At 60.0% G+C, this 23,588-nt stretch overlaps 2 protein-coding genes across 4 annotated transcripts in view; both read left to right on the top strand.

Annotated features, from left to right (window-relative positions):
• ELL (elongation factor for RNA polymerase II) overlaps positions 1-16,757 on the top strand; it is an 81,827-nt gene extending 65,070 nt beyond the window's left edge. Inside the window, exons 6-12 of one of the 2 annotated variants that reach the window (XM_059063551.2) lie at positions 666-790; positions 6,450-6,546; positions 7,783-8,257; positions 12,166-12,232; positions 12,455-12,626; positions 13,789-13,833; positions 14,560-16,757. In XM_059063551.2, the coding sequence (XP_058919534.1) occupies positions 666-790; positions 6,450-6,546; positions 7,783-8,257; positions 12,166-12,232; positions 12,455-12,626; positions 13,789-13,833; positions 14,560-14,676 (1,098 nt within the window). In that variant the 3' untranslated portion in view covers positions 14,677-16,757. The remainder of the gene's footprint in view (positions 1-665; positions 791-6,449; positions 6,547-7,782; positions 8,258-12,165; positions 12,233-12,454; positions 12,627-13,788; positions 13,834-14,559) is intronic. The other variant, XM_067032498.1, reaches the window with a different exon arrangement.
• A 3,268-nt stretch (positions 16,758-20,025) lies between these two features.
• On the top strand, positions 20,026-23,441 carry ISYNA1 (inositol-3-phosphate synthase 1). 2 transcript variants are annotated; one of them, XM_059060145.2, is made up of 11 exons: positions 20,026-20,250; positions 20,357-20,485; positions 20,636-20,797; positions 21,167-21,299; positions 21,392-21,585; positions 21,780-21,929; positions 22,013-22,228; positions 22,340-22,504; positions 22,605-22,718; positions 22,792-23,009; positions 23,135-23,441. In XM_059060145.2, exons 2-11 carry the CDS (start codon positions 20,366-20,368, stop codon positions 23,334-23,336), a joined length of 1,674 nt encoding a protein of 557 aa, XP_058916128.1. In that variant the 5' UTR covers positions 20,026-20,250; positions 20,357-20,365; the 3' UTR covers positions 23,337-23,441. The 2 variants fall into 2 exon arrangements, with proteins under 2 accessions (XP_058916128.1, XP_058916127.1); XM_059060144.2 differs by having other exon boundaries at positions 22,792-23,441.
• The last annotated feature ends 147 nt before the right edge of the window (positions 23,442-23,588 follow it).

Here is a 23,588-nt window from a genome sequence, read left to right as displayed (position 1 = left end):
AATACCATAGACTGGGTGGCTTATACACCACAGACATTTACTTCTCACAGCTTTGGAGTCTGGGAAGTCCAAGATCAAGGCGCCGGCAGATTGGGTGTCTGGTGAGGGCATGCATCCTGGTTTATAGACAGCTGCCTTCTTACTGTCATCACAGGGTAGAAGGGGTGAGGGAGCTCTTTGGGCTCTCCTTTATAAAGATACAAACCCCATCATGGGGGCTCCACCCTCATGACCTAATCACCTCCCAAAGGCCCCACCTCTGAATACCGTCACCTTAGATTAAAGGGGTTAAGGGTTAACATGGATTTGGGGAGGACAAAAATGGTTCAGTCCATAGCAGGGGGATGGGCTGGTGATGGAGTCTTGGGAGTATAGATGGCAGCCTCCCCTTTTTGGAGCCAACCTGGCCTCCAGCAGCTGTAAGACGTGTGTATATGGACCTGATGCTCTGGCCTTCCTGCACCCCAAGGGTTGCTGCGTTGGCACGCAGGGGAGCTGTGGGGTGAGGTGTTGGCACGGGGAGGGAGTGTGCTGTCCTCTTTCCCCTTTCATGTCTGTCTCCGCCTCTCCCTGCCCCCCCCGTGCCCCCCCCCACCCACAGATGCTTTCAGGAACATCTGTCTCTCTTGGGCTTCACACAAGGTGACACCACCTCCGTCTTGCAGGTAGCCAATGTGAATGCCAAGGATGGCACGTGCACGCTGAAGGACTGTGTGTACAAGGATGTGCAGAAGGACTGGCCCGGCTACTCGGACGGGGACCAGAAGTTGCTGAAGCGGGTGCTCATCCGGTAACTGCCTCCCTATCCCTGAGCAAGTTCCCAGCCCCTGGACCTGGGGCAGATTTCACCCCAAGGATGCTGGGGCCGGGGGGGGTGCGCTCATTGGGCCCCAAAGGCTGCAGGGCCCGCAAGCAGGATGGAGGGGTCTGTGGAGACTGCCGGGGTGGCCCACCGTGTCCTCCTGTGGGGAAAAGGCCAGCCTTCACCGAGTGGGGTGGAGGGCGTGAGTCACCGTCTTGAACACCAGATGCCCGGACAGAAGGCCCCAGACCGTTCTTCTGTCCCCTCTTTCCCCTTCTGTCAGGCTTGCTTCTAAAACCTGCACATCCCCACAGGCGTCTGCTGCAGGCCCTCTTTCTTAAAAAGAACCTCTCTTGGGGCTTGCCTGGTGGTGCAGTGGTTAAGAGCCCGCCTGCCGATGCAGGAGATACGGGTTCGTGCCCTGGTCCGGGAAGATCCCACATGCCGCGGAGCGGCTGGGCCCGTGAGCCATGGCCGCTGAGCCTGCGCGTCCGGAGCCTGTGCTCCGCAACGGGAGAGGCCACAACAGTGAGGGGCCCGCGTAATGCAAAAAAACAAAAAACAAAAAACAAAAAACAAAAAACAAAACCTCTCAAGAACGAGAAGCAGAGAGAAACAAAACAAAACAGAACTCCCCACAGACATGATTAAGCAGCATTAATTAAATGCATCCCCTTTCTGGCTAATTGGGACCCAAAGTCAGGAGTGGCCACGGTAGCTCTAGGGAGAAGTGGGTAAGTAGGCCCCCATCTGAAGCAAGCAATTAGATTTCCTTCTCAATTGATGCCTGGCTCGGGAGCCCGGGCTGTGAAGTGAAGTGCTGTTCAGAACAGCCTGATATGCTAATTAGTCCTTAAGTGATTTCTCAGGGACTTGGAGCTATTTATGAAGGGTTTTGGTGGTTTTTTTTTTTTTTTTTTTTTTTTTTTTTTTTTTTTTTTTTTAAGTTTAGCTCTTTAAAGCAGTAATTGCGTCTGGAAAGCACAGCTGAGTCGGGGCCAGCCTAGGTGAACCCCGAGTTCCTCCTTGGCCCTGTGGGACACTCACCTGCTGTCCCGGGGTCACTGCTCTGGCTGTCTGGAGGTCTCTGGGTGCTTAGGGAGGCTGAGAGGGGACAGTCTCGGCAGAAGGTGCCCCCCGGCCCCCAGTGCCCTCTCTGGGGGTCCTCTGTTGCCCCAGCAAAGCACATCTTGGGTGGGCAGTCACCTCCTGCAGGTGTTCACATCAATCACGTTTTTTGGCAAAGGGTTGAAATAGTCACTTACACCCACCCTAGTGCTTTGAGGTGGCCAGGGGCACATGGGGGGCACCTTGAAGCTGCTTCCACTCTTCCTTTCTTTAGAGCCTCTCACTGGGTGCCTCTCACTGATCTCAGACCCCAAGGGTCTTGGCGTCCCAGAGCTCCCAGGAAGGGGTGTGGCGGAGAGCAAGCAGCCTGTCTGTGTGTGAATGGGTGTGGTTTGTAGGAAACAGCGTCTGGGCTGAATCTTGAGGGGTGTTAGATGGGAGGTTCCTAGGGATGCGGACTCTGGAGCTCAGCGTAATGCCAAGCTCATGCTTCCTCCCTTGTTTTCGCTCTGGGCTGTCTTGATGCTCTTCTCTCCGTCTGCGTGGGCCAGCACGCAGCCTTGGGAGAGCAGCCTTGCCGCGGGAAGCCTCTTGGGAAGCTGACAGCTCCTACTGCCCTTGGAAGCTTGAACTGATTGGTGTGCAGAGGTCACGGTCAACATCCTGATGCCCGCAGCCACACAGAAGGTTACTCCAGGCGCCCCTCTGCACAACTTTTTTTTTTCTTCTTTTAGGTTGCTCCCTCCCTGAAGAAAGCCCCAGTTATAGCAGGTCTTGATGCTGTGGTCTCACGGCAAGAAGGAAAAAAATAGGATCTTGGGGTGTTTCTGTTGTTACAGGCAGGGTGTGGGGACTTGTGTCACCCCAGGGGCTATAACACCTCCGTTTCCTACAGCTTGTTCTAAACTGGTACCTGAGTTAAACATGCTCATGCTTCCAGGGTCTTCCTGGGCCCCCGTGGCTTTGCTCTGCACAGACATGCACTCCCAGCATCTCGGCTGTTTATTTGGATGCTTTCTCTGTGCTTTTAGTCCCCATGTGTGTAGCTGCCTGGGCCTGGCCTGTCCCAGTAGGAGTCTGTGGACGTCGCGGTACAGGATGAGGCCTCAGCTCCACCTGGCCCTGAAATCAGTCACCCCGACCTGCCCGTGTCCTGGCCTCACCTCCCCCATGGCACAGCCTAGACAACCCAAGCCTCAGTCCGTCTCACACGCATCATGCTTTCCCTGGAGTTGGTAACCTGCTTGGCCGAGTTGTTACTTTCTGTGCTCAGCGTTCTGTGTCATTCATGTACAACCCCAAGCTCCCTGTGGTTGTCCCATGGCCTTTTTTCACTTTCTTTCAGGGTATCAGGGGTTCCCCCAGGAGCTGCCCCCCTCCCTTGCGGGTCCTTCTGTTCCTGGGTCTGTGATTCTGCCCTGGGGTTGAAGGGACGCAGCTCTTGGAGCATCTCTCAGAGGAGAGAGCTTTGGGATGTCCATCTGTCATATCTTCACACCTGAGTGGCCGTCACACTGAATTGACAGTTGGCGAAGTCTAGTCTTCCAGATTGGAAGGAACTTTCCCTCCATGTTGAAGACCCGGCCCCCGGAAAGCCACGGAGGTTCCCTTCCCGGCCCTGTATGCATCTGCGTGGTCACAGGATGGCCTGGCGGGTGCTCTGGGAGCGGCGCCCCAGCCCTTGCAATCTGAAGACTTGCCTCGTCCTTCTTGCCATCCTGGGCGTGGTTGTGAGAGGCCTCACTGTCCTCCCTCGCCCTTCCTCTCACTCTGCCATTGGGGGCTGTGCTGCACCGCTCACCATTCTCTTCCCTGTCGTTTCTTTTAATTTCTTCTACTTTTGGAAGATTTCTTCAGCTTCTCCCTCTGTCTCTTTTTTGCCATTGTTGCCAGTTCCCAAGGTGCAGCTACCACTTCTCTGTAGTTCCAAAGCAGTCACCCCAAAACGAAACCCCACGTTAACAGTCACTCCCTGTTCCCCCTCTCCCAGCCTCTGGCGACCACTAATCTGCTTCTTGTCTTGATGGATTTGCCTGTTCTGGATATTTCATATAAATGGGATTATGTACTATAGCCTTCTGTGTCTGGCTTCGTTCACTTGCATTAGGTTTTTGAGTTTCATCCACACTGTAGCATGTGTCAGAGCTTCACTCTTTTTTATGGCCAGGTAGTACTCTGTTGTGTGTGGGTGTTTTGTTTATTCATTTATCCGTCCATGGACACTTGGATTGTTTCCACCTTTTCATGATTATTGATAGTGCTGCCGTGAGCATCCATGTACCAGGACACGAATATAACTGACATAGATTTTCAGTTCTCTCAAATATACACTGAGGAATGGAATTGCTGGGCCCTATGGTAATCCTGTGTTTAACTTTCTGAAGAACTGCCAAAATTTTTCTCAGTGGCCACAGCATTTTACATTCCCACCAGCAGTACACAGTTCAGTTTTTCTACGTCCTCGCCAACACTTGTTATTTTCCATTTTTTGGATTCTAGCCATCCTAGCAGGTGTGAAGTGGTATCTTATCATGGTTTTGATTTGTGTTTCCCTGGATGAATAATGATGTTGAGCATCTTTTCATGTGCTTACTGGCCATTCGTATGTCTTCTTTGGAGAAATGTGTATTTAAATTCTGTGTCTTTCTAAGGCTATTAAGGATGGTGTTTTTCTCGTGGATTTAAAGTTTTCATCCCCTTACGGAGTCTCTCTTTCTTTTCAAATGCATTTTCCTGTCTGTTTTGGGGTCTGACATTTGTTGCCTGGAAGCCTGGGTGCAGCCTCTTCAGGACTTTCCCATAGGCAACTCAGCCTCCTCAGGAGCACTGCTGAGGCGTTTCTCAATCCCCCATAGGCCCCGCTCTTTCCTCTTCTCCCGAGGCTACGTCTCTGTCCATCCTGTGTGGCCCGAGCATCCTGGAGAAGGCCTGGGCTCCTTCACTCCTGAACGTGCTGTGGGCTCCCTTCCCTGCTGCCCCACAGCAGGCAGGGACCCAGAGCAGGGCTCTGGGGGTACAGCCTGGCAGGGGCCCGTCTGCTGAGGTCCCTGAGGCACCCACCCTGGGCCCGTGGGGTTCTGTGGCCTGGGACTCCGTTTTCTTGGATCCTATAGGATAGTCACCACTTGTGCTTCTGCATTGAATATCATTTCTCATTTCTCTCTCTCTTTTGTTTTAATAAATGTATTTTATTTATTTTTGGCTGCGTTGGGTCTTCGTTGCTGCACGCGGGCTTTCTCTAGTTGTGGCGAGCAGGGGCTACTCTTCGTTGCGGTGCGCGGGCTTCTCACTGCGGTGGCTTCTCTTGTTGTGGAGCATAGGCTCTAGGCATGTGGGCTTCAGTAGTTGTGACACGCGGGCTCAGTAGCTGTGGCACACGGGCCTAGTTGCTCTGTGGCATGTGGTATCCTCCCGGACCAGGGCTCGAACCCGTGTCCCCTGCATTAGCAGGCGGATTCTTAACCACGGCGCCACCAGGGAAGCCCCCTCATTGCTCTTTTTCCCTTTCTCTTTTATGCCTTTGTAGTCGGGGCTTGAAAGAGAGTGGATGTAAATACCTGGTTGCTTCCGTGTGGCTGGAGCAGCAGACTTGCCCTGGCTGCCCTCAGCCTCGTGGATTGTGTTGCCCCAAGTGCCTGCATGTTTCGGGCCCTTTTCCTGTGGCTCTGCTTGCATTTCAGGCCACCGTGGAGGGGACAGCAGCAGTTGTCTAGAGTGTGGCTGTTGGTCAGGGGCTGGGCTCTGCTTGTCTCTGGGTTAGAGCAGTGCAGACATGGCCCTGGACCTCAGCTCAGCTTCCCTGCAAGGCGTGGAGGGCCCTCGGCAGCACTCCCAGCACCGGGCCAGCTGCCTGGGCTCCCACGAAACGCACAGTCTCTGGGAGCGCGGGAGGCTAAGTGGAGAGCCCCCTCGCCCCCGCCGAGCCGGCTGACTGTCGGAGCCTCCATTTGTGTCAGGCATCGGGGCGCCTCTTCTCTCTTCCTTGGCTACATTGTTGTGTTTGCGTCCCGCCGGGCCGGTGGCCACCCCTGCCATCCCTGGGGGTGCTGTGGCCTGGGCTCCCAGGACGATGGGAGCTGAATCTGGGAGGCCCTCCCACCACAGACCAGAGCATCTCAGTCCTCTTCTGTGTTCTCTGTGCAGTGAGTGTTGTTTACTAGGATGACACTTGTTTTTAAAAGTGAGGACCGGCACCCCAGTGACAGGGGACACAGTGTGAGTCTTGAGTGTCTGGTCAGTTTTATATGGGTCCTTGGTATCCATGGTAATGGGAGTCTAGATGAGTGGGTGGTCATCTGACCCTTCTCTGGGCGCAGAACACCCAGTGGGACAGTCCTCCTGGCAGTGAGGCCGAGACCTTGGCCACAGGGCAGCTGTGGCCAAACCCAGGGCAGAATGTGCTCAGGCTGCTCTCTGCCTGCCGGGCCCTGGTGTCTGGTTCTGTTCTGGAGTCAGGCCCTCCCCAAATCACTGGGCACGAGTGGGACAGCGTGGTGTCAGTGCAGAGACAGGTGGGCGTGTGTGCGCCCCCCAGGCACTGCTGAGGATCCCTCCAACGCACCCTGCTTCTTCTTTGCAGGAAGCTGTGCCAGCCACAGAGCTCAGGCGGCCTCCCTGGGGACCTTGCGGCCAACAGTCCTCCAGGCGAGCATGGGAGCTCAGCCTCACCCCCTCAGGTAGGAGCGTGGTCGGGAGGGAGGATGGGTCTCACCAGAGCCAGTGGGCCCGACCTGACCTTGGTTCTTAGGGAGCCTGTTGGGCCTTCGGCTCAGGGCTGGCAAGCTTTCTTGAATGAGTGAGCAGCTGGCTGGGGGTTGGGTGACCCGGGCCTGGGACTTGGTTATGGTTCCTTAGTTTACCTGTGGGTATGTGGCCGAGGGAGGGCAGGCCGCTGAATCACACTGAGCCTCCTGCTTTCTCTGTATGGTGGGCGCTCCTGCCTCCCAGGGCTGTTGGAAAGTCAAGCGTATGGCTGCAGCCCAGCCAGGGCCCAGTGGGGTCCTGTGAGCAGTGGCCACGGCCATGTTAGTCAGTAGTCAGGAAGGGCATTTGTGGGGGGCCTTGCTGTTGGGGGCTTGATCTTCAACAATACGTGCCTCACCGTTGCTTGAGCTGTTTGGTGAAAGCTCTCCCCACCCACCTGCATGCTCTGACTTATGAGTCCCACGTCTCCATCCGCTGCTTGGCCAGCCCCTCTTCTCCCTCTTCCTCCTCTGCCCTGGAGGCACCCAGCCTAGGCCCATGACCCTAAAGCCTCCCCGTGGCTGTAGGGCCGTTGTGGAGGACAGAGGGCCTCATTTCACTTGCGTCCCCACTGCTTCCCTCTGATCCTGGGTTGCCCATCTGCCATCTTTCTCCCTACCGCTGCTTCCCTGGTCCTGAGCCACCTGGTCTGATCCTGGCTCCATTCTTGTGGTCTGGCCTTGCCTCACAGGCCTCAGTATTCTTGTCTGTGAAATGGGGATGAAGCCTGCACCATGCCACAGGGTGGCCATGGGGATCCAAGTAGTCAGGGGCCTGGAGGTGTTGGTCCTGGCCTGTGGGGCTGCCCTGTGTCACTCAGATTTGACTCTATCACTCTTCCCATTGTCCAGGGAAGATGCTCAGCACAGTGATGTTTTAGACCAGTTCCCAGAGGTGGCCCTTATGGGCTGCAACCAGGTCCACTAATGACCCAGCGCCCTTCCTCTGCTCTGGTGGCCCCTGGGCCCAGCTGAGAGCTGAGCCCCTGGGCAGGCAGCCCCTGCTGAGCTCTGGGCATCCTGGGCCTGGCTAGTGTTCGCGCGCCCCCATGTGGTCAACGCGGGCCTTGCGTGTGGGCACTGGGTTTCCTCAGGGCCTGCGGTGCCCAACCTCTCCCCAGTAACTCTAGGCACAGGCTCCCCTCTTAAATTGTCTCCTTTCCTTCCCAGAAACGGCCACAGCCTCTTGATTTCATCGACCCTCTGGCCAACAAGAAACCCAGGATATCGCACTTCACCCAGAGAGCTCAGCCTGCAGTCAACGGGAAATTGAGCGTGCCCCATGGCCGTGAGGCCCTGCTTCCCACCCCGGGCCCACTGGCTGGTACAGACACCCACCTGCCCCTGCGGCTGGAGCCACCAAGGGCCCACGACCCCCTGGCCGATGTCAGCAACGATCTGGGCCACAGTGGCCGGGATTGCGAGCGTGGGGAAGTGGCCGCCTCGGCACCTACTGAGTGCCTCAGCCTGCCCCTGCTGACGGACTGTGCCCAGCCCAGCAGGCCCCATGGCAGCTCCTTGCACGGCAAGTCCAAGAAGAAATCCAAGAAGCACAAAGACAAGGAGAGGGTGGCTGAGGACAGGCACCGGCCCCGGCCGCCAGACCAGATGCCGGGCCCCCTTGGAGCCCCACCAGTCGCCCCAGGTAGGTGCCAAGAGGCAGGCCTAGGGGCAGGGGCTCTGCAGGAGGGTGTCGCCAGGAGCCTGAGCGCCAGCCCCATGCCCACCACCCTCACTCCACAGAGTGCCGAGAGGGCTGCCCACAAGCCCCCACTTCGGCTCAGCCTGAACATTAGGCCTCTTTGCCTCCTGTGTCCTCGCACCAACTCCTCTGTGACTGCCCTGGCAGTGTTGTTCTGAGAGCCTCTTGCAGTCCTGTGTGTGCCAGGCCAGCTCTGGGGGCCAGGGGCTTGGAGCCTGACGGAGCTGAGGCTCACGGGAGGAGACATCACACAGGGAGAGCAACAGTTCCAGGGCCCAGCTCTGGCTGCGGGGAGGTCCCAGAACACAGAGAGAGAACAGGGTGGGACTGGGGCTCAGGGAAGGCAGTGTGGGGCAGGGCCTGGTGGAGAGGGAGATGGGCAGCCCCTGGATCACCAGGGACTTGGTGTGGCCTGCTAGGCGAACATTTCAGCCTGTGGAGAAAGGGTTTGGGAGGTGGGCCCAGAAGGAGGTGGGAGACTGTCCACAGAACAGCAGACAGTAAGAGCCAGAACATGGTCTCGCAGTTGCAGCCTGTGGGGAAGCTGGCAGTCGAGAGCTGGCAGGGAAACCTTCTCAGGCCCGGGGCACTGGGGAGGCGCATGGATGGGCTAGGATGGCGGTGGGGCTGGGGTCATCTCGCCCAGAGCCTCCCCCGCCTCCAGTTATAGCCCTAGGCATCTGAGCTGAGCACCGCTTGTGGCTACTGTCAACCCCAAGAATAATTCAGGAGGCTGCAAATAAGAAAATCGTGTATCTGAGGTCTTAAGAATTACAGTTCGGGAGACACAGGTTCAGGTGAGCGCGAAAGAGTGTTCTGAGGAGGAGAAAGAGTCCGGCTTATAAAGACAAAAAGCCATGAGTTTGTTAAAGGTTGCCTGGTGAGCGTGGTTTAACTCTGACGCAAGTCAGAAAATATTTGTTTTAGGTTAGGGGTCCAGTAAGTAGACAGAGTGTCACGAGTGTTTTTAGGGTAGGGGGTTTGATGAGTAGATAGGCTGTCACAAGTTTCTGGCAGATGACTTCATCCGGTCAGAAGGTCAGATTCCATCTAGGCTGAGACGTGCACAAGTCACACTTCCTTAATGGCCTCTTGGTTCCATTTTTAGAGAGCTCTCTAAGCAATACTGACTCCATTGTCAATTTCCTTTCACGTAATTTAACCTTATCAGCGGAGGAGGCGCAGCCATGGGGGCCACGTCACCTGCTGCAGCTTTCTGATTATTTTCTCAGGAGGGTCCCCAGCAGGGGGCATTCCTGGATGGGGTGGAGCCACTTCTCCTTCAGGCTTTTACATTTGTCCTCACCTATCCTTCACAGTTGTGCCAGCCCCTCCCTCTGTGGCTGGAGGGCCCGTCCTGGAAGAGCAGGGTTGGTCCGCTGAAGATGGACATTGCAGTTCCATCAGGCCCCTTGTATTCCTCAACGCTGTTGCACGCTAGGCTTCCTAGTACCTGTGGGTGGGCCGCAGGGGAGAAGGCGGCCCGGTTCCCTGAGCACATGCCATCTGATCCGGCTCCTCCTCAGGGAGACAGGCCCTGAGCAGCCGGGCAGTGCGTTCTGTCCCAGATGGCGGAAGCAGATGCCGTGTGCTTCTGGCAGGGCCCTGGGCAGGAGGACTGTGGGGCCGGGCATCAGATGGGGCCAGGAAGATGCTGCCCAGGCCGGCCCGTGCGCGGGGCTCACATGGCTTTGGGTCCTGCCCGGTGTGCGTCAGCTCCGGGCAGCTCCTCCCCAAGCCGAGGTGAGAAAGTGACGTTTGGGATCAGGCAACCCAGGGAGTAGAGGCCCCAAGGAAAAGGAAAGGGGTAACTGAGGCACCAGAAGCTGGGTCTGGCGCCAAGTGATCCACCTTAAGGGGTCTCTTAGGCAGCTCAAATGATAATGATAAGAGGTGGGGGCAAAGCCCCCCCCAAGCTCCCAAGACACACACACACACACACACAACCACCACACACATCCCTGCTGTAACATCTGTTGTGACTCCTTCCTGGGTCGGGGGCATGTGCAGTTAGGAGCTACCGTTAACAAGAGCATTGTTCTCTGAATGCTCCCCCAGCCTTGCTGGAGGGCTCCAGGTCAGCCCCTGAGGACGCTTCCTCGCCCTTCTGTCCTATGGGCCAAAGGGATGGGCATCTGTTTAACCCACCCTTCTGCATGACACTGTCCCCCTAGTCTGGCCCTACTGTCCCAGCCCTGCCCTGTGATCGCCTCTGACCCTGACGGGTGGCGGCCTCCACCTGTCAGGCAGGTGGCTCAGCTCAGCCTCCCTGTGGCCCCCGCTCTCGAGGCTCCCCTCTGGCCATCTTCATCCCCCTATGCCGCAGGCCCATTCCTGGGTCCTACGCCCACCCTCGTGCCTGCCCCCCACTCTTGCTCAGGCTGTGGATCCCTTCTGTGGCTAGAGGGTGCCTTCCTGGGCAGGCTGGCATGCTGGGTGGAGGGCTTGGGCTCATCCAGGCCAAGCTCAGGCCCACTGACCCGTGTGTGGAAACGGGGGCACCCTCTCTCATTGGCACCAGACCTGGGTCCTGCAGGGTGAACTCGCAGACGTGTCCCTGCACCCCCTGCCCTGGGGAGGCACAGGAGAAGCTAGCGGAGGGGACACGTGGGTGTGGGAACCAGCTCGGCCGATGCAGGGGCAGCCGAGTGACAGCCTCGCACAGCCAGTGCCGGAGCAGGAGTGGGGACCACAAAGGTTTGCCACAGGCTGGACCCCAACGGTGTCTTGGGTGCCAGGTCAGTCTGACCCTAAGCCTCAAGGCGGAACACCCCAGGAGGCCTGTCCTGTGTGGGGTGTGGGTGATGGGAGTGTAGACTAGACCCTCATGTATGTGCCTGTTGGGCTGCATTCTGGGGAGACCACAGCCTCTTCAAAGATGACACCCGGGTAGGAGTGGGCTCCATCCATTGATGGGAATTGCACCTTGTGCTGGAGTATAAAACCACAGAAGGGCCCAGCAAACTGCTGATCCACTGGGTGGGCTGCTTTCCTCTGAGAGAGGCACAAAAATAAGCACTCAGGATATGCTTCAAAGCGATAAAATTGCTTCTAAGTTGGGGGGAGGGGGAGGCCAGCTGGAAGAATTTCCCAGGGGAAAAGGACCGGACTGTAGCTTTGGTTGACTGCAGCCCAGGCAGGCCTCGAGCCCTGTGGACAGTCTTGTGTCACAGTCCCTGGCCTCTCAAGCCACCAGCCCAGCCCTGTTTCGAGGCTGCCCCTCTGATCCTGAAGTCCCATCTCTGGTGTGAAGAACGGGAGGATGGGGAGAGGGGGTGGCTCAGACCAGGGACCGGAGCCTGCAGAGCCTGCGACTCCATCCACGGGGAGAGGTGTGGACAGGAGCCAGGGCTTTCCCTGGTGGCCGTCTGTCTTTGTCCTGTAGGGCTGGAGACCGGGATACCCCTGGGACTCGATTATCCAGGGAGGGGTCACCGTTTTTCAGCTTAGTGATCTTTTACACGAGATCAGTGGAGGCGGCAGAGGCTCTGGACGAGTTGCCCAGGCTTTGCCCTGCAATGAATCCATCCTTTGGGGTGCTTGCTGAAAACGTACCCACGATGCCATCTCTGCACGGCTGTGCTTTGGGGACACACACCATGCTGCCTCGCCACTTCTCCCACGGGCTGAGGGCACTCCTGGCTGCAGCTGGACCCCCGAGGTAGCCAGACAGCACTTGCCCCCCCGTGCTCATGCCTCCTTTGCCAGTCCTGGCTCCCGCTACGTGGCCTCAGCAATCCTCTCCACGCAGCGTCCCCTCCAGGGCCTTCAGACAAGGCATCAGCCTTCTGGGGATCTCACCGTGGACACACGAGCTGTGGACTCAGGAGTTGTGCGTTTGCTCTTTGTAGGTTTAAATGGGACCTGCAGCAGCTCAAGTGTTCCCACGTCGACCTCGGAGACGCCAGACTACTTGCTGTGAGTACTTCCCTTGCGGGCTGCGTCTCTCCCCTCCCGGCCCCTGCCCTGCAGGTTAGCTGAGGCAGAGCTGACCCCAGGCCATGTGTGTGAATTCCTGGCCCAGTCTGCTCGAGATCAGGGCTGCTTCCTGGGTGGGGCCGGCCGCAAGGCTGTGGGCACTTCCAGGCTCTCTCCTGCCGCCCCCTGAGCCCCTCCTGCCCCTCTCTCTGGTCTCTCCAGAAAATACGCCACTATCTCCTCCTCGGAGCAGCGCCAGAGCTACAAAAACGACTTCAATGCTGAGTATAGCGAGTACCGAGACCTGCACGCTCGCATCGAGCAGATCACGCGGCGCTTCACGCAGCTCGATGCCCAGCTCCGGCAGCTCTCCCAGGGCTCCGAGGAGTACGAGGTAGAGCCCTGCCCACGCACATCCAACGACGGCTCTGCCTGGTGCTGGCATCCTCGGGCATGTTCCCTTGTATTCTGGGCTGAGGGCCCTGCTCGCCCCCCCTTCCCACTCCCCAAGTGGCTTAGGCCTGTCCCTGGAGCTCAACGTCCTCAGCAGTGGGGCCGGTTGTGACTGACCCCGCAGGTGGGAGATGACCCGCGGCGGTGGGGGGGGGCGGTGTTCCAAGCAGTGGAGACAGGGGGGAGCAGCGGGCTAGGGTGCCTGTGTCCCCACCTCTGAGAGCGCCTGGGGTCCCCTCTGCAGCCCACTACCCACGTCACACAAGAATTCTCAGTCCCCCAGCCAGGAGGGGCTGGGCCAGGCCGCACCCCACAGCCCATCGGCGCTGTCACAGACACAGTGGGAGGTGGGAGGGGATAGAGGGTCCTTGGGGTCCCCCCACCCCAACCCTCTTTCTCTGGCCAAGGGCACCTGGGTTCCCCAAGCTATCCCATGTGGGAGCTCACTGCAGGGGGCTTGGTCACCAGCCCTGGGACGCCAGCCCTCCCCCTTGTGCCACCTTTCAGAGCTGGTTACTTGACTGCAAGGCCAGCCCTGATTAATCGTGATGTTGGGGTCCATCTCCCCTGGTGGAGGCCACTTTGGTTTCCAGAGGAGATGGCTTGTGATTGGGGCAGAGAAATGGGGCCTCTGAGGGTCTAGGACAGAAAATCCCCAGGGCATCCCCGTCCTCCCTCCTCCCTACAGGCCCCACAGGGACACTCCCCAGGTGGTCAGGGGGCCTCTGCGCTTGGCCTTGAACAGTGCACAGGCCAGCTGGGTGTGAGGCAAGGGGGCCGTCCCATCTGCTCTTTGCCTCCTTCCGAGGCTCTGACCAGCCTGCCCCTCCTACCGCGTGCCCTCGTGCTTGTCCCTGAGGCTGGGCCCCTGCCCCTCGCTCCCCTGGCCCAGCTTCCTCCCCCACCTCCTGCCCTGCTCATCCCCCAGCCTACCCCCTGCCCCTCCTCTGTGCTTCCTCTCACGCCATCACGCCATACCGAGGCCATTGTCCCGCAGCATGTGGTGACCTTGCAGGTCGCAGGTTATCAGGGAGAAGGGGCCATTCAGTTGGGGTGTCCTGCAGGTAATACATTGTTCACTTTCTCTTTTGTTTTTCATCCAGACTACTCGTGGGCAGATTTTACAGGAATATCGAAAAATCAAGAAGGTGAGTCTCCATCCCTTTGTTGGGGGTAGGTGGGGTGGGGTCAGAAGAGCTATTTCAAGATGAGTGGCAGTCTGGGAGAGGAGGGAGGGAGGAAGGGCCTCGCTGGGCTGGTCTCAGGCCCTCAGAGTAGCCCCTGCCCCTGGTCACGGCTGAACAGCTGAGCCTGTTGTGTGAGCTTGGGTGCAGCCCCTCCCTGGGCACCCCTGCAGCCCCCACCCCCGCTCTCCCAATGTTTGATGGGCACAGCCCCAGGTCCTTTCCACCTCCCTCAAAGGTCCAGGGGAGGAGCCGTAGTTCCCTGGCCCCATCTGAGTCCTTGGCTGCTAGAGTCTGGGAGGAATGCCCAGCCTCCTGGGCTCAGGCCGTCTCCTTGGGAGCATCAAGCCCCCAGCCTGGGGCTCCCTGACAGTCTCCTGTGATGTGGTTCCACAACAGCAGCTCTCGTTCCTGAGGGCCACGTGTGCCAGGGCGGCTCCCTGCCAGCCAGGCCCCAGCCCAGCTTGGAAGCTTCATGACCTGTCTTGCGTCAGCCTCTCACCCTGGCTGTGACCGTTTCCCAGGGTGGAGCCGAGGGGCAGAGCAGGGGACCCCGTCACGGCATGGAGAGCTCAGGCTGCAAGCAGGGCGAGTGGGAACCTGGGGCAGCCAAGCAGGGCAGCTCGAGTCCGGGTTGGGCTCTCAGCCTTGGCCGTGAGGGCGAGTCTCAGCCCGGCCGCTCTCTTACAGACCAACACCAACTACAGCCAGGAGAAGCACCGCTGCGAGTACCTGCACAGCAAGCTGGCCCACATCAAGAGGCTCATCGCTGAGTACGACCAGCGGCAGCTGCAGGCCTGGCCTTAGCCCAAGGCCACAGGGCAGGAGGCCCCACCCAGCCAGCCAGGCCAGCTCACCTCACCGGGCTGACCGTTCTGGATGGTGGGGAAGCTGGGGGTGAGGGGGAGCTGAAGACGAGGAAAAAAGAGATTTATTTGAAAAAATAAACGTGAGGAAGACGCATTCATCTGAGCCAGGAATGCCGGCTTTCAGGGGAGTCCGTGCAGCCCTGGCACCCACAGGTCACACAGACCCAGGTGGGGTGTCCAGCTCCCCTGGGGCCCCACACACCTCCTGAGCAGCCTCCCTACCCAGGATGGGCTCCCCAAGAAGCCCACCTCCTCGCCAGCCCCCCCCACCCCGGCCCCCAGGGGCTTCAGCTTCCTGTCAGTGAAAGACTCCAAGGCTGGCCTGCCTGCCTGCCTTTTCTAGTTTTATACAAAGACAGCCACTTTTAGCTACTGCTTATGAGACTTGAGTCTATTTTTATACGAAAGAGAAAGCATCTTTTTTCTAAACCTGTGCCTCCCCTCCTTGGACGCCCAGGGTTTAGGCGCTGCCCTGTGTCCTTTCTACAGTATTACAGATGCTCGGGAAGTTCGGCGTTGTTTCTGCGAGCTCCAGGGCTCCCAGGAGAGAACCCGTGGGGGGCGGGCAGGGGTGCCTCTCGACCACGCTGGTCTCCCTCACACACAGCCTCTCCCTGGCTCTAAGGGGGCGGGCAGGGCAATGCGACCCCCGCAGCTCTATTTGGAAAACTCCAGCTGGTCCAGGAGCAGCTGCTGGGAGCCACCAGGCCTGCCCTGCTATTCCAGGCCCTCAGCTGTCAGGGGTCACTGGGAGTTTCTGTGCTTGTAGCCCGCGCTTTGCAGCAACAGTGTCGGATTTTATTTTACTGTCTTCTCAATTCTCCCCTTTGCTGCTGCTCTTCATTTCGCACTGTTGAGACCAAGTGGTCTCCATGCTGTTGACCTCGCTCCGCCCCTCAGCCCACTTGTGGGTCCTGGGGTCGTCTTTGCAGAGCCACCACGGGGTTTGCACTCAGGGAGGGGCTGTGGGGTCGATAGAGCGGGGGGCGGGGGCAAGAGTGAGCTCGGAAAAGGCTCCGGATCCACCCATTTTGGGGGTGCCGGCCCGAGGACACCCCAATTGCTGCTTAGTCACTGTGCCTAGTCTAATGTCCCCCAGGGCGTCAGGGGGTGTGCGTGTTTGTGTGTGAGGGACCCCCGGGCGCGGTGGGGTCTAAAGCGAGCGTTCACATGAATTCAGAGCCGCGTTCAGCGAAGCCACAACTGGGGAAGGTCATGGGGGTGGTTGCAGCCCACAGCCCAGGGGTCACTGGGGGCGGAGGTGCTGCTGGGAGCAGTAGCGAGGGAGAGCGGAAATGCTCACGTAGACACGTCTAGTTTTCTGAGCTGTGGCGGTGTCTCCCAACGGCTTCCCAGAGAGCAGGCACGCCTGCAGTGTGCCCACCCCACCCTGGAGTCTCTGTGGGACCCCTGGGGTGCCTGGAGTGCCGAGGATGCTGATCCTTTCAGTTTCAACAGCTGTTGTTTTGTTTCTCATTTGGGATGGAGAGGGGGAAGGGCTGAGCAGACCTTGGGACCCCAGGTTCCCCCGACAGCCATCTTGTACCCAGCCTGGACGTGCAGACTCAGGTGAAATGGGATCACTCAAGGAGGCCCCACCTTGGAGGGCCAAGCCGCCCTCTGCCCTGGGATCCAGTTCAAGGGACTCTCAGTTGAATTTCCTCCTCCTCGTTGTTTTTTGTTGTTGTTGTTGTTTATTTTCTCCTTTTAAGGAATCATGAAGCTAAGAAAAGTTTTGTGCTTTGGGGGTTGATGGACAAAAGTTCTAGCTGATTAAATATGGTCTAACTTATTGATACTGTTTTTTTTTTCCTTTTAATATTGTACTGTGGAGAAAAACTTTTGAGCCATGGAGTTGGTGTTTACAAGAACTTTTCACTTTTGCCAAAATGTTACAATTGAAAGGCATCTGCATCTTTAGTTTCCTAATATTTTCTTAAAAGATCTAGTGTCCTTTTTGTACACTAAACAGGTGAATGCTGATTTTTTTCAACCTACAATAAATTTCACTGAACTGAACCTGTCGGCCCAAGCTGGGGGTGTATGTGTCATTCCCCGGGGGTGGGCGGCTGGTTCCGTGTTGGGGTGGGCTGGGGTGAGGAGGCTACCTGGCCATGGGGCGGCCACGGTGATGGGCGGGGCACAGGCTAGTACTGGGCAGCCTGCCAGAGCCACTGCCCAGGAATGAGGCCGGCAGGTGGAGGGCTGAGCTGAGGCGGAGGGCCCTGCAGGTGTCGGAGCAGGAGGCCAGACAGACAGCCTGGTCATGCGTGAGAAATGTCCAGAGATGGGAGGTGGAAGCAGCGGGGAGCCATGGCTGGTGTATGAGCAGGGCAGTGCCCCCGCGGAGTGTGCAGGGTGGCCTGAGCCAAGCAGGGGGGTCCCGGGGGCTCCCACAGGGCCAAAGCCCCCAGTAGGGGGGCCACATGGGGAAAAGGGAGTGCCCTTATTTGGGGGAACAAGCTGTGACTGACTGATGAAACCGCAGTGAGTAATGGCACTGTTTGATTATTCCTCCCGGGCCACACGCTGGGGTTGGGGGGGGTCCCCTTGCCCCCCCCATGGGGACAGGGATACCAAGGCCCAGTGGAGCCCCACAGGCTCAGGACACCAGCCGGATGGCCATCCTTGCCCCTTGTTCTAGGTGAGGAGCGGAAGGCAGGGGGGCAGGTTCTACCCTCCAAGGACACAGTGGGGGGGAATGTTTATTTTGGGAAGGAAAAACAGACAAAGAATAAGACCAGGATTAAAGGGGTCCAGGGGTCAGGGATTGTGGGCCTTAGCCTCTCTGGTGGCCCTGCTGGCCAGTGGCCTTGGCCTGAGTTCTGAGGCGGCCCAGGAATCTGAGGGGCACAGGAGGCGGGGGTCAGGCAGGCCCTGCGGGGCAGAATGTACCCTGCTCCCCAGGCGGCCTGGCCGTGCTGTTCTAAGGGGTAACGACGTCCCTGCCGCCACAGCCCCGGGCCCAGGGCCGACGCCTGCCTCCTTCGGCCTCCCGCGCCTCGGCCTCACGTTGCCCACCTGCCTCCCCCAGCCTCCCGCACGGCCCCCACGCTGCCCCGTGGCACCACGGTCACGGGCGGTTCCCTGACCACCCTTTCCCGAGCTGGCGGCACCTGAGTCCAGTCCCTCAGGGGCCCAGCAGGGTCTTGCCACCCTCACGGCCTACACCGTGGCCAAGGGGCTTGGGGTCGCCCACCGGCCCCTGCCACTTGCCGGACAACATCCTGCACCCAGATCCTGCAGCCCCTCCTGTGCACCGGGCTCCGTCTGGGCGCTGGCACTCAGCAGTGACCTCGACATCTCTGCCCTTGCCCTCAGAAGCCTGCGGTCTGGTGGGATCAGGGGTCTCCAGTCACTCACTGCTCACCGCCAGGCAGCACACTCACCCCATGTCACACACATGTCACACACCCAGGCGGTCCCTGCAATGGCCTTACAGCACCAACTGACGGCTTGGAATCAAAGCAGCCACGTCCCTCCCAGCTGCCCCAACACTGACCCTCCAGGGATCCTGGCCGGGTCCTCTCTGGCCCCACCACCCTCCTGCCAGCACCTCCCACAGGTTGTCCTGTGAGTGCTGGGGTTTCCCAGGGCTGGGTCTTTGGGGACCTTTCTGTACCCCTTCCTGTGACATCGCACACGGCCTGAAGGCATAGCCTCCCGCAGATTCTTCGACACCAACTGGAGGTCCAACAGTTCCATTACCAGGTCTGGCATCAGACCCCACAGGTGAAGGGGCTCAGGCCCCCACTTCAGACACCTGCCACAAGTCCCTGGCCACCAAGACTTCTGACCAACCCGCTATAAATCAGGGGTTCTCTCCCGCCCCCTCAGAGGTTTGGTGAGTTGCTAGAATGGCTCACAGTGCTGAGGAAAACACTTCAACAGCCGAATGGAGAAGCCAAGAGCAGGGTGTGGGGAATGGTACAGGGCTGCCATGACTTCTCCAGGTGTGCCACCCTCCCAGCACCTCCATGTGTTCCCCCGAATCCTGTTGTTTAGGGTTTTTTTTAAACAGAGGTTCCATTACATAGGCATGGTTGAGTAAATCGCTGGCCGTCGGTGATTTTTTCTTTCTTTTTCGGCCGCACCGCGCAGCATGCGGGATCTCAGTTTCAAGACCAGGGATCTAACCCTCGTCCGCTGCAGTGGAAGGGCGGAGTCCTAACCACTGGACCACCAGGGAAGCCCTTGGCCATTGGTGACTGAACTCAATCTCCAGCCAGGAACCGGGGACAAAACCCAAATATTTATTATAAGGAATTCCCTGTCCCCAGCCCTGAGGGTCTGCCCTGGTCCCCAAACTGCCTCCCTCTCCCTCACACCCAGCCCCTTTTCATCTGCCCCTGAAACCAGTCCCGCAGGATTTTGCCTGGGCAGCTGCTCTTCAAATCGTTGATAGGAGATGTCTGAGTATCTCAAGACCCCTTCCAGCAGCCACCTCCTCCAGGCAGTCTGCTCTGCCCACCCCTGCCTCTTAGGTCCCTCTGGCTGGGAGTGCCCCAAGTCCACTTCTGAATCCCCTACACTGGGGGGCCCCTTGAGGGCAAAGCCTGGACCAGAGTCTTAGAGCCCCCACTCCCCAAGGCCAGGCTCTGACCAAGTTTCCTGCAAACGTTCCCAACGATCCACCTTTTGGGCCAGCTCCAGTGGTGGAAACTTTCCAGCCAGAGGAGGCCGCTTGTTTTGGAAAGTTCCTGGGGGAGCCGCCCCCGCCCGCCTGCCGAGTTCCCACGCTCCTTTATCACTGGGCGCTTAGAGGGGCTCAGTGCTGTGCAGGCCTAGATCCTCCCAGCTGGCCGCCTCTGCCCTGCCCATCCCCTTCCCTCCCTTCCCCACAGAACAGTCTCTCCCCCTGCCCCCACTCCAGCCCGGCCCTATCAAGCTCTCCTGCTATAGGTGAGGACACCGAGGACTCGAGGACTCGCAGCCACCCCCGCTCCATGAGAGACCTGTGGGGGTGGAGTGCCTGGTGGGTGCCTCTGCTCAGGAAGTGGGAGGAGGAGGCAGCCTGGGCCGAAGGAGCGTCTCTCTTTGAAATCCGAATCCTGACTTAGTCTTCTGCCTCACTGTCCCGTGCCTCAGTTTCTCCAGAGACGCGCCCCCCGGTCCCCCCCATGCAAAGAATGAACCTCCTGCCTTGTGGTTGGGGCCTGGCGCTCACTTACAGCCTTAAAGTCCTCTTTTGTAAAATGGGGATAAGCGGCCGCGGGCCCTAAATTGATCACGTGCGCCGAGCTAGGGCCGGGGAGGCGGGGAGGGGCGGGGGAGGGGGCTGCGGCCCACGTGATTGCCCGGCTGGGAACCAGATAGCCGCGGAAACTCGGGGCAGAAGGGCCTCGAACCCGATCCCCACGGCGGGTGCGCGCCCTACCCCCCGCGAGCGCCCCTCCTCCCCTGCGCGGGCGGAGCGAGGGGCGGGGCGGGGGTGGGGCCGCGGCTCTTTTCTCTGGAGTTCGCGCGCCCGGAGCCCTAGCTGTCCCCCGCTGTGCCAGCCGACTCCGCGCCGGTGAGTGCCGCCCCAGAAGGGGTGCAGGCTCCTCGGGGACCGAAGTCGGCTTGGCCCGGCCTGTTCTCGGGTCCCCTCTGACCTCCTGCCAACCTCGCGCCCCCAGCTCGTCGCGATGGAGGCCGCAACTGAGTTCGTGGTCGAGAGCCCCGACGTGGTCTACAGCCCCGAGGCCATCGAGGCGCAGTATGAGTACCGGACGACGTGCGTCAGCCGCGAGGGCGGTGTCCTCAAGGTAAGCGAGGGACCGACCGGGCGGGCCATGGGGCTGGGGGAACCAGGGAGCAGGGAGGGAGCGGGAATTGCCCAACGTCTGCGACTCCCGCCCTGAAGTGAGGCGGGAGGGGCCTGCGGCCCCGCGGCTCACCGAGCTGCCCGCCCTCAGGTGCACCCCACGTCCACGCGCTTCACCTTCCGGACCGCCCGGCAGGTGCCCCGGCTCGGGGTCATGCTCGTCGGCTGGGGCGGGAACAACGGCTCCACGCTGACCGCTGCCGTGCTGGCCAACCGACTGCGCCTGTCCTGGCCCACGCGCACCGGCCGCAAGGTGGGGGGTCGGGCGAGGCTCGGTCGGAGAGAAGGCTTCGCAGGAATCCATGCGGAGGGGGAGGGGCTCTACGGAGGAGTGGGCCCGCAGTGGGCGGGGTTTCTGGCTGCGGGCTGACTCCGGGGAGGGGCTTCCGCGGGGTGGGGGGGAAACTCCTCAGGGGTCTTGCGGGGGCGGAGCCTAAGGTGTGGGAGGGCTTCGGGGTGGGACCTCCGGAGCCGAGCGGCTTCCGCCCAGGCTTGGAGCGCCGAGGGGAGGCGCCCAAAAGTAGGGCGGGGCTTGAGGGTGCCAATAGGGGTCCTGGCCATCTCGTGGCCCACGCCACGCCCACCCTTCACTCAGCCCCCTCTGCCCACCCCCCCAACCCAGGAGGCCAACTACTACGGCTCGCTGACGCAGGCGGGCACTGTTAGCCTAGGTCTGGACGCCGAGGGCCAGGAGGTGTTCGTGCCCTTCAGCTCGCTGCTGCCCATGGTGGCACCCGACGACCTCGTGTTCGACGGTGGGCGGGGCCCTGGGCCGGGGGTGGGGTGGGAGGCGGGGCCTAGAGGGGCCCAGAATTGGGGCCGGGCCGAGCTTGAGGGTCCCCCCCAGGCTGGGACATATCGTCGCTGAACCTGGCGGAGGCGATGCGGCGCGCGCAGGTACTGGATTGGGGGCTGCAGGAGCAACTGTGGCCGCACATGGAGGCCCTGCACCCGCGGCCCTCCGTCTACATCCCCGAGTTCATCGCAGCTAACCAGAGCGCGCGCGCTGACAACGTAATCCCGGGCACGCGCGCGCAGCAGGTGCAGCCCCTCCCCGCGTCCATTACCCCTGCCAGTTGTCCTCCCTCCCCACCACCTGTTACCCCTTTTGTCCCCATGCTCCCATCCCGAGGGTCCAGGTCCCACTTTGCACTTGGGGAACTGAGTGGCCCAGGCCTCCAGAGGTTGGGGGAGCCTGTACAACCTCCTCCCCTCCATCCCCCGCCCCCCCCCAGCTGGAGCAGATCCGTAGGGACATCCGTGACTTCCGGTCCAGCGCCAGGCTGGACAAAGTCATCGTGCTGTGGACAGCGAACACGGAGCGCTTCTGCGAAGTGGTCCCGGGCCTCAATGACACCGCCGAGAACCTGCTGCGCACCATCCAGGTGGGCGCACCCAAGGGGTGGAGTAGGCTCAGGGCCAGCCCCCAAGGGACTCCTCTGTGCTGACTGCTCACCTCTGCCCGCAGTTGGGCCTGGAAGTGTCGCCCTCCACCCTCTTTGCCGTGGCCAGCATCTTGGAGGGCTGCGCCTTCCTCAATGGGTCCCCACAGAACACGCTGGTGCCTGGTGCCCTCGAGCTTGCATGGCAGCGCCGTGTCTTTGTGGGTGGAGACGACTTCAAGTCGGGGCAGACCAAGGTCAAGTCCGTGCTCGTGGACTTCCTTATTGGCTCTGGACTCAAGGTGTGTGGGCCTGGGGGGCTGCTCAGCTCAGTATGGGGGGGCATGGACCCCGAAGGATGGGCTTGTGTGCTGCGGGGCCTGCAGCTGCCGCGGGTCTCCTTGCCCCCACAGACCATGTCCATCGTGAGCTACAACCACCTGGGGAACAACGACGGGCAGAACCTGTCGGCGCCGCCACAGTTCCGCTCCAAGGAGGTGTCGAAGAGCAGCGTGGTGGACGACATGGTGCACAGCAACCCAGTGCTCTACACACCGGGCGAAGAGCCCGACCACTGCGTGCGTGGGGCGCAGGCGCGGCAAGGGGCAGAGGGTGGGGTGGGGCGGTGCTCCCCACAGAGAAGGGCAGGGTCCCGTGTGACCTCGTGCCGACCCCCAGGTGGTCATCAAGTACGTGCCATACGTGGGCGACAGCAAGCGTGCCCTGGATGAGTACACATCGGAGCTGATGCTGGGCGGTACCAACACGCTGGTGCTGCACAACACGTGCGAGGTGCGGGGCACGAGGGGGCAGGAGTGGGGCTGCCCACCAGCCCGGCCCACCTCCTGACCCGCTGGCCCTGCAGGACTCACTCCTGGCCGCACCCATCATGCTGGACCTGGCCCTGCTGACTGAACTGTGCCAGCGTGTGAGCTTCTGCACCGACATCGACCCGGAGCCGCAGAGCTTCCACCCGGTGCTGTCGCTGCTTGGCTTCCTCTTCAAGGCGCCGCTTGCACCACCGGGCTGCCCAGTGGTCAACGCGCTTTTCCGCCAGCGCAGCTGCATCGAGAATATCCTCAGGTGTGCCCCGACCTTGGGGATCCCCACCTACGGCCCAGATGTCCACTGGCGGGGCTGTGCACAGGGCCAAGGGACTGCAGGGCAGTCTCGGGGTCTGGCCCTGCTGAGCCGTGACCATCTCCCAGGGCCTGTGTGGGGCTCCCGCCGCAGAACCACATGCTTCTGGAGCACAAGATGGAGCGCCCTGGCCTCAAGCAAGTTGGGCATGTGGCCACCGCCTGCCCCGTGCGTTGCAAGAAAGGATCAACGCCAACTGCCCCCAATGGCTGTACTGGTGATGCCTATGGGCACTCAAAGGCTGAGGCACCCCAGATGCCCACCACCTAAGGCCATGACCATACAGCTCCCCTGTAACTCCTGCCCCCATTGCTCCTCAGCACCCAACCCTTCTAGGCCCCCTTAAGATAGACAATAAAGTCAGTGCCACTATGAGCCACACCTGTGGATTCTTGGTGCCTGCGACCTAACTCTAACGGCCCCCAATACCAGCCACATCTCCCTTTTCCACCAGGTGGACTTCTACCTACCCTTCCAAACTCTGCTGTCCCAACTCTCAGGGGCTTTCCAGAACCCCTGGGG

This window comes from Kogia breviceps, chromosome 4 (genome assembly GCF_026419965.1).
Source record: "Kogia breviceps isolate mKogBre1 chromosome 4, mKogBre1 haplotype 1, whole genome shotgun sequence".
Classification (NCBI taxonomy): Eukaryota; Metazoa; Chordata; class Mammalia; order Artiodactyla; family Physeteridae; genus Kogia; species Kogia breviceps.
Note: the sequence above shows the minus strand (reverse complement) of the source record. Positions and strands in the feature narration are given on the sequence as shown.

What these genes read in the sequence shown, in the direction of transcription:
- ISYNA1 (XM_059060144.2), top strand. Translation starts at nt 20,366, where the DNA reads ATGGAGGCCGCAACTGAGTTCGTGGTCGAGAGCCCCGACGTGGTCTAC. An exon ending in CGGGCACGCGCGCGCAGCAG is followed by an intron (nt 21,586 to 21,779) that starts GTGCAGCCCCTC and finishes GCCCCCCCCCAG; the next exon opens with CTGGAGCAGATCCGTAGGGA. An exon ending in TTATTGGCTCTGGACTCAAG is followed by an intron (nt 22,229 to 22,339) that starts GTGTGTGGGCCT and finishes TTGCCCCCACAG; the next exon opens with ACCATGTCCATCGTGAGCTA.